The sequence below is a fragment of the Clarias gariepinus genome, chromosome 18 (genome assembly GCF_024256425.1).
Source record: "Clarias gariepinus isolate MV-2021 ecotype Netherlands chromosome 18, CGAR_prim_01v2, whole genome shotgun sequence".
NCBI lineage: Eukaryota > Metazoa > Chordata > Actinopteri > Siluriformes > Clariidae > Clarias > Clarias gariepinus.
In genome coordinates, this window is record NC_071117.1 from 17803993 (window position 1) to 17816005 (window position 12013).

Here is a 12013-nt window from a genome sequence, read left to right on the forward strand (position 1 = left end):
GCTCTACAGCCAATCAGGGGTAGCGCTTTCCTCCGTGTTATTTCTCAGTGTTACTCCGCCCCTAACGGTGCGTGAGCGAGCAGTTCGAAAAGATGCGGTCGGCTCGCGTCACGTGGTTTGGAGGAAACACCTGAACACCTGGAGAAAATCGGGGATAAAGAATTGGACAGGATTTATAAAATTATTTTTTATTTTTTTAAAAAAGCCTGTAAAATTTGTAGCACTAATAAACATTACTGCAATTCAATCGAATGGAATCAAATCGACAGTCTCGATAAGATTCACTGCTCTGGTCAGGTATAAAACTGTTGTTGGTTTTTGGACTTGTGCATGACGACAGGCTGAGTCAGATTCAGGAATGAAATGAAGGAAGTGAGGTATCTGGCCTGCAGTTAGAGAACTGTGGATCATTTGAGTTTCGTCTCCACAAACGGGTGAACAGATCGGTGAAGATCTGCAGAGGAGAGCCAAGTGTTCCCTTTCTCTTTTTTAACCTCAAACTGCTTATATAATTAGCACTGCTTATTTAATTATAATTAGAACCATTACAGGAACAGAGCTTTCAGACGTCATGTTATTAACCCTCAACTTTTTCTGATTATCTTTCTCACCCTATGCCTTCATCTCTGATCTGTATATCTGTCTTTTGCTCTGTCCATCTTACTCTCTCTTTGTTTTCATATCTTTATATCTTATCACTCCGTCTTTCTTCCTGTATTTCTCAGTATACAGTATCCCTCTAATATGTTTCCATATTTCTCTGTCTGTGATCTGGCCCCCCTCAAGGGTGTCTCTCTGTCTTTATCTGTATCTCTCTCCCATTCTCTTATCCTCTCTCTCTCTCTCTCTCTCTCTCTCTCTCTCTCTCTATGACCTACTTTGCCATCATGGACTCTGCTTGAGTGTGTAAAGTAGTGAGTAGACATGAGGAATAACATTAATGTGTGTCACATCAGCTCTGTGTTCGGCTTTAATATTTATACCCAGCGACTCGGTTTGAAGCTCAGCGTAAAAGACGATAAGTGATGGAGTTGACGGCTAATCGGATCGATTCTTTCTTTACTTCTATATGTTTTGTTGTTTTGTTTCTGTCTTTAACGTCCATTCAGCCGCTTGTTCCTGTATATAATAAGAAGATGTCAGAAATGTGTGCTGTGATGTGTGTGTCAGAGAGAGACAGAAAGAGACGGAGAGAGAGAGAGACAGAAGCGCACAGTTGTACACGCTTCAGCCTGGGACTTGCTCCAAATCTCAAGACAAATGCGAACACAAAATCTTTCTCTCATAAGAAATATATGACACTTGACATATCTTGTCTCTATATTATTATAGAATTATACCGCTTTTTTCAGCCTTATAACTGGAAAGCTTTTTCCTAGACAATTAAGTAAATGTTTTGTAAATATTAGTTTACAGTAGTTGTGACAATGTGGCAATCTTTGATTCACTAAGATTGCATATTTTCTCTAGATAGTAAAATATTAAGGTTTAGATTGATGGGAGGTTTATTGTTTAACAACATATTTATTCATCCTCGTTCTTGGAAATACAATCTGGTATACATTCAGTATCTATAAAAATGAACCATGTTATATATGAGGGACATTCAAGTCAAACCGGGACATGTGATATAGGCATGAAACAATGTCCACAGTTCAGTGATGAGACTCTTAGCTGGAGTAAAACATTCGAATGGTGCAAACCTTTTAAAGAAGGTTGTATTTCCGTGAATGACGATCTCAGACGAGGTGCCTCGGAGACTACTGCATTCAGCGAGTGGAATGTCTGATTCTTGAAAACGGGTGGATAATTTGCAGATCAGCACACAATAATTCACGACCACATTTGCACATTACAGAATATTGGCTAGGAGTTATTGCCACATCCTTTATACAATCCTGACCTCGCTCCAAGCCATTTTCACATGTTTGGTTTATTAAAGGAGTTCCTGGAAGGCCAGTGTTTCCCGACCTGAACATGGCTCTGGCGTACTGAGAAGACTTTCCACCTCTATGGTATCTAAGCACTAGTAAAAAACAGGGAAAGGTGCCTTGGCAGGGGATTATATAGAGAAATAAAGGTAGTTTTTTACTCTTATAAATGTGTTCTGTACAATTAAAAGTCCTGGATTGGCTTAAAGACTCCTCTTTGCAATCCTTGATTTAAGAAGAATAGGTTTTGTGTGTGTGTCTGTGTTTATATATTGGTGTTCCAGTCAGCCAGTAGGTCACCAGACTTGTGTTGTTGACTTAATAAGGATGTCTGCAGACATGAGTCATTCTAGGATGATCTTCTATAAGCAGCAGCTGTTTGTACTGCCATGGAAAATCTCCTGGCAAATTAGTTAATAAGAGTAGGAGATCTCGTCAATCACATATGCAATCGTCTACTCGAACAATCACGTGGCAGCAGCGTTGTGCATGAAACTACTGGTTTATTAAGTTCACATTCGTTTAGTTTAAATAAGTCATCAAAGTGCGGTAAATGATTTCACTGGTGCAATTTTGGGAATTTTGGAAACATCTGCGATTTTAATGCACAGCTGTTTTTAGAGTTGATGCGAAAAAGGAGGACCATCTAGCGAGCTCCAGTTCTGTTCCTTATTGATGAGACAGGTAGAAGAAGAATGGTAGGTCTGGTTCTTATTGACCAGAAGGCTACAGTGACTCAGATAAACACTTTTTACAATGGGGGAGAATAAAAGCATCTCAGTACAGTATGTACAATACCTTGATTCTCAGGGTGGATGAACACACAGGTGGTGCACTCTAAACTATTCAAACACTGGCAGGCTCCACGACATCCTGAATTTTGAATTGTAGGATCAATAAAATCATGATACATATAGAATACAAATCTAATCGGCACCTAGGTATTATTGGGTGGAAGTAGTTACTGAATAGTTTATGATCAATGTGTCTCTCTCACCCCTAGATTCCAAAATGTATATGTTTTTTATTAAGTTTCACATGAAGGTGTGGAAAGCAACCTCATACAAAGAGCAAGATCAATTCTGAAGATTTGATGTTGATATAATATAATATAATATAATATAATATAATATAATATAATATAATATAATATAATATAATATAATATAATATATCTCAGGCACATGACAGATAATTAGTTGATGATGATGTTACGCATCTCTCTAAGGGGAAAGGATGATTTGTAGGATGGATACACACTCTCTCACTTTCTTTTCCACTCAGTGCGTCCCATGTGACCCGTTCACTAAAAGCCCTCGCAGTACTGCACTGCTCTTCTGGCGGCATAATACGATGGGAGATTTTTTATTTATTTTTTTTACTCTAAAAACAGTAACAGTAAAGTCAGCACTCGCTTCAGAAAACGAGCTTGTTCGCTTGTCACAAAGGCCACTTCTCGCAGCGCGAAACACACACGAACACACTCCGGGCTTCAGACAGAGATGGATGTGCTGGTGTTAGAAAGCGAACCTACAACGCAGGAGTTGAGCTCACCACCATCCGAGCCTCAGGAGGTAGGACCCACACACACAAACACACACGCACATGCACACGGCGGTATGCACCGGTGCTAGATGGTATCTCAGATGCCGGATCTCTCTGAGGCACATTGGCTGCATGAGAAGTCTGACCTCAAACAAGAACACTATGGCCATTTTTTATGATATGGAAGTGATTTCCTGTGGCTGCTCAGAGCCAGACGGACAGACTGCAGTAATGTATGTGTTGATCAGTTACAGCCGTGTTGCATGGGGTAATTAGGTTTGTCACCACATCAGCTGAACACATCCGAATTACCACATCTTTGTGTTGTAAAACTATGCATGGGGATTTTTTTAGGATTTTTCAGATGCCTGTTGGAAATGTGTTTATTTAATACATTCTCAGTTATCTAGGAGGAAAATGCCCTGGATGTTTTTTTTCCTGGTCATGCTTTAAGTCATTTTATTTTAATTACACTTGCTCATATACCATGACTGTTGATCTAGTTCAAAAATAACTATTTCACTTTCAGTCTTTCTTTTTTTAGACCTTAGTGGTGATTTTATTTTTTTTGTGACGTAAATTGTTGTTTTCCAGCCGACATAAAAGCAGCCATTTTTTCACTCCACTCTCCATTCTTTGTGCTACAGTATATATATTTTTTCTCAGTCTGAGAGCACCTAAAAGTACCTCTTTCTGTCTTTCTTTTTCCTCTCTTGTTTACTCCCATGAGCTTGTTGAGTGCCTCTTTTATACTTTCGAGCAAGAATCGTCGACACATAACATGTGGTCGACTTTTTGTATGTTAGGTGCGTTTTGTTTTGGAGATTTAAGGAAATAGGAATGTTCAAGGTACTGATAATGAGAACGTTCAAAGTTTGCGGAACTTGCGGACGTGTCAAGAACCATACCCACTAAAAACAATTTTACATTACAGGATCTCGGCTAGGTGTTATTGCCATTCACATTTCATTTGCATTTTTGCACATGGCAGTTGCCTTTATTTAGAGTGACGTTCGTCGCATCTAATTATACATCTTAGCAGTTGAAGGTTAAGGGTCTTGCTCAGGGGCCCAACAGTGACACCTTGGTGTTTGAACCTGCGACCTTCCAATCAGTTGTCCAATCCCTTAATCACTGTGCTCATTATAGTACAGTCCATACAGTCCTGGCCACACCCCAAGCAATATCCCACATTTTTGGCAAATTAAAGGAGTTCCTGGGAGGCCAGCACTGCAGACATGAAGCAGGCCATTCGATCATGACTCTGGCAGACTGAGAAAATGTTCTACCTTGTTGGTATCCAAGCCATAGTGAAACGCTGGTGAAAGTGCAAATTGCAAACAGTTTTCTGTTAATTTTCTGTCTTAATTTTCTATAGTAGCATAGAGCCATATATGAGACAGTGGTTGCATCTGCAAGGCAAACCACAGGTTTATTTTACTGAGCTGATTCTAGTCCATTATTGTTTCTGCAGTTAGAGCTAACAGGAAGTTTTCCATTAGGAGACATGTGAGAAGTCCTTAGTGTCAGTGCTTTCTTTATAATGGAGATAAAGTTGTAATGTTTGGATCTTTCTTTTACGTAAGAAATTTAATGAAAAGTTTTGCTGTAGTACAGGAGCTCCTGAGTCATGTAAAAGTGTTTGTTGCTCCCTATAATCCAAAGGCAAGTTTTAGTTTCCCATGGTGAAATCAGAGAGAGCAAATCTAGCCATGTTCTATGGGTTTGCAGGATGAAACACTCTCAGAGAAGCAATAAACAGTGCTGAGCATTTTTATTAATTTGTAGAAAAGACAAATTGATAATTTTTCAACATAATCTCCCTGCTTTTCAGTACACTCTGTCCATCTTTCCTCAAGCTTATCACTAGTAAAGATTCTATTTAAGAAACTTCCACGTTCCTTGGAGTAATGGTCCAAATTTTTTTTGCAGATATGCAAACTCTTTTGTTTATGCTCTTCCCTGAGTTACTTCAGCACCAGGTACACCCATAGACCACAAGAAAAAAAAAAGAATCTCTGCATGCTGCTCTTCTGTCATGCACATAACAAGTGGGGCATCTATTTCTGCCCCACTTAGTGATGTAACACATTTACACCTGAACAGCAGTGACTGGGGGACAATAGCCTTGAATGGAAAGTGTTGATAAGACAGCCAACAAAAGTTTTAATATAGCTGGAATGCAGATTATTTTTGACTCACCCTCATATAATATGTCTGGAGTGTTGACTGGAGGGTGGAAAATGGTTGCATTCAATAGAAAATATTAAAAATATTAAAAAACTTTTTGTTTGATGACTAGATTTTTTCCATAACAACACAAACCTTTGTATTTTATTTATTGCATAATACTTGTTCTACAAGGGAGCTTTTTTGTCAACGACTTTAAGTCATTCATATCCACAAACACTTAGTTTAGAGCAAGAAAGTGATGGTTAAGTTTGTGGATCCAGTTTTTCTAGAATGGCGCAAGCACGTATCCGGAAGAGGAATTTCAGCAACTTGTTATTACTTTGTCTGCCCCTAGCAAATTAGCAAGACAAAAAAAAATTGAGAAAAGCTTTGTGTCTTGTAGGAAGCACGTTAGCTGTCATCCTCCCAGGCTGGTGGCTGTAAATGCCGTAAACATGTTGCAAATAATCGCTATCTGTTCTAGACAGAAGTGTATTTACAGTCTCTCAGTGTAGTTGAGTGTGGTTTGACCCCTAACATTTCTGTTCCAGCACTCTCCTGGAGTTTCTGGGGCTGTTAGAAAGACCAGGAGATGATTTGCGTATTCTAGTATCTACTGTATGTCACTGTATGTGTTTATTTTGTTACCTATTGAGTATATTCACACCACATTAGCACGCTGGAAGCGCAAGTTATTTTATTCATTGTCCACATTTTTAAATGTATTTTAGATGGGATGTTACCTTCTGTGTTTTTCCTAGATTTTTTTGTAGGTGTTAGTTGAGATGAGGTAGCGAGAAGGTTCTCACCTGTTGGAACAAACAAAACAAAAAAACTCAGTCCCTCCATTCTTCCTGTTCCACCCTCTATTCTTTTAATTATGCTCCGTCTCACAGTTTTCTTTCCCTCTATTGTCAGCCTGCTGCCCTCCGGCTTACTAAAGCGCTCGACCAGCTCGCTTTCACTCTATTTACATCATCTGAGATACACTCAGACACCACCATTCTCACTCATTTGGACATGAGTGTTGTTGTAGGGCCACACACTTAACGATGACAGGAAGTACAGTCAGGCCAGTATGAGCATACTGTGAGGAGTGCTATTTCATAGGCATTATTCTAGCATTCGTTTCACAGAACTGCTGAGCATATAGTGTCGAGCAGTCCTGAGTTCAACTTCAAGCTTTGTAGCTTTAGCAGCACCATTTGCTGACTGATTATTTAACATCTGGCAGCAAATGGTGCCACTAAAGCTGAGCTTAAATAATGTTTAAATAATTAACATACAAGGTGAAAATGATAATATACATTTACATTTATAATAATCTTATGGCTATACCCAAGCCAAGGAATAAAAAAATACAGTATATTCAATGTTTGTTTTAACTCTTTAATATTTATTATCAGTTTAAATTAAACTTTTTTTTATGCTCAGCTACTGTATTTGGCTGCAGTCATACAGTATTCTGCAGCTATTTCTCTAAAAAGTACAACAAAGCCAGTGCTGTCAGTTCATTCAAAGTTTCTCAAGTCTTACATTTAGGCTTCTTTTGGCCCGATCATAGCTGTATATAACATCCATTATTGTGCTTTGTAGTGAATTAACTTTCAGGAAGCTTATTATAAACTCACTCACCTTCTATATCCTGGGATAGGCTCCTGGCTGCCCGCGAGGAGACTTAGGGCACGAGGCAGGGTACACCCTGAACTGGGTGCCGATCCATCGCAGGGAACACACACATACAGTACTCACACACTCATTCACACACAATGGGCAATTTGGGAACGACAATTAACCTAACCTACATGTTTTTGGAAGGTGGGAGGAAATAAGATTACCCGGGGGGAACCCACCAAGCACGGGAATAACATGCAAACTCCATGCACACAGAGACAGGATTCGAGCCTGGCCGGGAATCAAACCCGGACCCTTGAGGTGTAAGGCGACTGTGCTAACCACTGCACCACCGTGCCGCCCTCATTATAAACTACCATTCTTTGTGTGCATGTTACTACTGATATTAAATACTTCCCTGTTGCATTACACCTGTGAAAGTACCTCTCTTGATTATGGCGGTTCACTATATCCATTTTACACTGTCATACCATGAGAAAAAAGACCGTCCTTCCATTTGATACACTTTAACGCTGTGATTAAGCTCTAGGAGTTGAGTGTAAGATAAAACAGAATAGAAGGTGAGAGTAGAAACATGCTCAAAATGCATAGGCGTAAATGGCTCCAGGCTTAAAGGGGGATTCGTATATGACACACTATGAGACTAATTACTGTACATTATATAACATAAAATTGAAATCACAAGCATTAAGCCCAATATTGTGTGGGTCTTCCTTACCCCGTCAAAACAGCTCTGTCCCTTCGATGCATGACTCCACAAGACCTCTGGTGGGTGGGATGGGATGATCCTTTAAGTGCTATAAGTTGCAAAGTAGGGCCTTCATAAATTAGACTTGTTTGTCCAGCACATCCCATTGATGCTTACGCTAATAGAAGTCTGGAGAATTTGGAGACTGGATCAACAACGTTGAACTCTTATGTCGAACTACACATGGCACTCTTGACTTTCCAGTGATCCCGACTCCCTCTGCCAACCGGACCTTTCTACCACATCTAATTGGAGTTCTAAGGGTGCCAAGGATGTGATCAGCATGGGTGCATGTGGTGACTGGGGATGGTTCCACTTGACCATGAAGATGGTCTTGGACTCTGGTGCAGACAGTTTTTTTCTGATGGCTAGTGACTGCAGTAATACACAACAGTCAGGACTGAAATTCTCACAAAGTTTTGTACCTGAACAAACTGGAATTTATATTAAATTAATTTATTTTAAACACCATCGCCTTCTGCTTGTTCATTAGGGACAAAGTGATAGTTATAATTTATGCATATTTCCTCACACTTTTTAAACTAATTTCCATAATTATTAATTCTGTAAAGCTGATTTTCTATAGTGACCAGTGGTAAAAGCACTATATACAGTAAATAAAAGGAAAATAAATTGTGTTCGCTTGCTTTTTGTGATGTACTGAATGTTTTGATACCTTTTTTATCCATCAGACTGAATGTGCTGGTCTTTGCTCCTCACATGCATAAATGAGCCTTGGGTGCCCACTGTCACTAGTTTACTGGTATATAATTAATAATTAATGTTATTCAGTTCATCTGGCTGTGATGTTAGTGTTGTGGCTGATCGGTGTAAACTACCTTATTTTTAAGTTATATAAAATATATCAAGCTTTAAAAAATGGAAGGGTTATTTTTGACTTGTGATTTTTGACTTATGATAGTTCATTTGTGACTTATCTCACTCTGAAAATATGAGCAAAATCAAACTTTTAATTATAGTAAATTTATGCAGGTTGAGAAAGGTTTAAAAATATTAAACGTTCTAGAAATTATAAACAAAATGTATTTGAAGTAAATTTTTGACCCATCTTTACCAATGGGTGCTAATAATTTTGAAGCTGCCGTTAAAAAACCTCATAATATTGTGAGATTTTGCAGCTTGTATTTTTTTTTATTGAGACTTAAACTTACATTAAGGCATAAAGTTTGTGAAGCATTTGGTAGTGGGTTAAGTATGATTCCCTTTATTTTGTATTTAAATAGCTTAAAAACACATCTACACCCACACATACACACACACACACACAAACACACACTAAAGGCTGCAGTTTTTGTTCATAAGAAAAGAACAAATGTCAAAATAAAAAGATTTTATCCCTATGCTAACATTTGGTCCCCACTAAGATATAAAAACAGGCCTAAACACACACACTACATTATTTATGGTATTCCATGTAAAATCGTTCCCTCTGTAAACAAGCTAATGAGTTGTGTTATTTACCTCAGAACTAGAGTGTTAGCCTAAAGCGCTAACCACTTGCTGTTTTCCCGCCTTTTTCAAGCCTTGCTATGGTGGCATGACCTCGAATTTTGTTTATCTTGCACACAGTGGAAAGGAAAAATAAACAAAGATCACAGCCACTTAATTGCATATGTTTGCATTTCGATTTCTGTTTGATTTTTTTTTTTTTTCGTACTGGTTTCCTTTTCTACTAGTGTATAAAGTAAACTTGGATTTTTTTAACTTAAATTTTTTAACCTATAACTTTAAACCAATCATAAATATTATATATACATATATTTCTGTGTGCTGCTTTAAAGACAAATTTTAACCCTAAAAAGGACAAATGTGACCAATTTCAAGATAAAATGTTTCACACTGCTGCTTTTGTTTACAGGATGACAACTGGGGTGAAACTACCACTGCAATCACAGGCACTTCAGAGCACTCGATCTCGCAGGAGGACATTGCACGCATTAGCAAAGACCTGGACGACAGCGTGGGCCTGGACTGTAAACGCTATTTAGTTGTCTCATTCTCCATCATCTTGAGTCTGCTGATGCTCCTGACGCCACTCGCGTTCCTCATCCTGCCACAAGTGCTCTGGCCCGAGAAGCTGCATCCATGTGGCACGGCCTGTGAGGGCCTCTTCATCTCCGTAGCGTTCAAGCTGCTTATTTTGTTGCTAGCCATGTGGGCACTGTTTTTCCGGCCATCCAAGGCAACTATGCCACGCATCTTCATTTTCAGATCCCTGCTGGCCATGCTGGCGTTCCTGCTCGTGCTCTCCTACTGGCTGTTCTATGGAGTGCGCATCTTGGACAACCAGGTAACGAGACAAAAACAGCTTAAATGCCAATTTGGAAACATTTTTAACACAGAAAAAGGTCAGGAAGAGATGTGGAGATGTTTCCATGGAGACAGACTCGACGTGATTGCCTAGGATTTTTCCCTTTTTGTTTCTTCTTATGCTCTGTTATTGGTGAAAGTGTTTATCAGGTTTTATATATACCCCAGAAATGGGTTATAATATATTGTTAAGTGTTAATAGCAGTGTTTTTCAGTGTTTTTGTACCATTTGCAATATGCAAGTGAATTTTTTGTGGATAACAGTATAAAAAAAGCATTTTATTTCAGTCAGTACATTACATGCATGTGTCATCAGAATGCTTTAGTATCTTGAAAGCCAACCTGTAGCCAACAGTATATTTACAGCTTTGCAGTATAATTCATTTTAAAGCTGATTTGGATGTGTGTCCATGCTTGGAGGTTTATGTCTCTCTCTCTTTCTTTCTCTCTCTCTCTTTACATATATATATATATATATATATATATATATATATATATATCGCTCTAATATTACTCCACAAATTGTTTTAAAGAGTGGCCTGCCATAGAATGCAAGTGTATCTGGCACAACTTAAGTGTTCCACTACAGTTCACCACCCCCACCAACCCCCCCAACACACACACACAGAACCTCCACACGGGAGTTTTATATTTGTTGTCTAACATCCTCTTGGTGTTGTTTCAGGATGAGGATTATCAGGGAATCGTGCAGTACGCCGTGTCCCTGGTGGACGCACTGCTGTTCATCCACTATTTGGCTATAGTGCTGCTGGAGCTCAGACACCTGCAGTCCTGCTTTTCGCTCTGTGTTACGCGCTCCACAGACGGAGAGACACGACATTACAACCTAGGACAGCTCAGGTGAGTGTTGCGAGTGTGCAGCATCAACAATGATCTAACGAGATTGTGAAGGTGGAAATGTGAACAATAAATATGAATGTGTTAGCTAAGAGAGAGTCAGGTTTATCTGTCTTACCTTCAGTGGTGTATCAGTGATGCACAGTTCTTTTGATGCGTTGACTTTTACTTCAAAGTCAATGTCTCAACTTTGACATATATATATATATATATATATTCAATTCAATTCAATTCAATTTTATTTGTATAGCGCTTTTAGCAATTTTCATTGCCGCAAAGCAGCTTTACATAGTCAAAAGAATTATTTAGGTTTGTATGAAATGTGAATTTGTATGAATCAAAATGGTCAGTTTGTCCCTGGTGAGCAAGCCGAGGGCGACAGTGGCAAGGAAAAACTCCCTGAGATGGTAAGAGGAAGAAACCTTGAGAGGAACCAGACTCAACAGGGAACCCATCCTCATTTGGGTGAAACAAAAAGCAGTAAATGATCTGCATTTATACAGTGTGTAGGGTGGGAGGCAGTTCAGCTATAATAGCTGATGTTAATTGATGTTAATATGGAGTCCAGGTAGTTATTGAAGACCCAGGTAGACTTGTAAGAAGTTCCAGTCATGAACTATCGAACTGTCAAGTCCCCAGAGAAACAGTTGCCAACACCAGTCAAGGCCAGAACCATTTTCTAGGTAGAGAGAATCATTCCCAGACACCAGATGCATCCCAGAGAGACACACGGGGCATCCATGTGACGAGATCTTCAGCCAGAAGCGGGGCACCTTATATATATATATATATA

General features: G+C 39.1%; 1 protein-coding gene across 1 annotated transcript in view; it reads left to right on the forward strand.

Moving 5' to 3' along the window:
• LOC128506209 (vang-like protein 1) overlaps window positions 1-12013 on the forward strand; it is a 57426-nt gene that overhangs the window by 32552 nt on the left and 12861 nt on the right. Inside the window, exons 4-5 of the mRNA XM_053476548.1 lie at window positions 9911-10342; window positions 11048-11223. Of these exons, the coding sequence (XP_053332523.1) occupies window positions 9911-10342; window positions 11048-11223 (608 nt within the window). The remainder of the gene's footprint in view (window positions 1-9910; window positions 10343-11047; window positions 11224-12013) is intronic.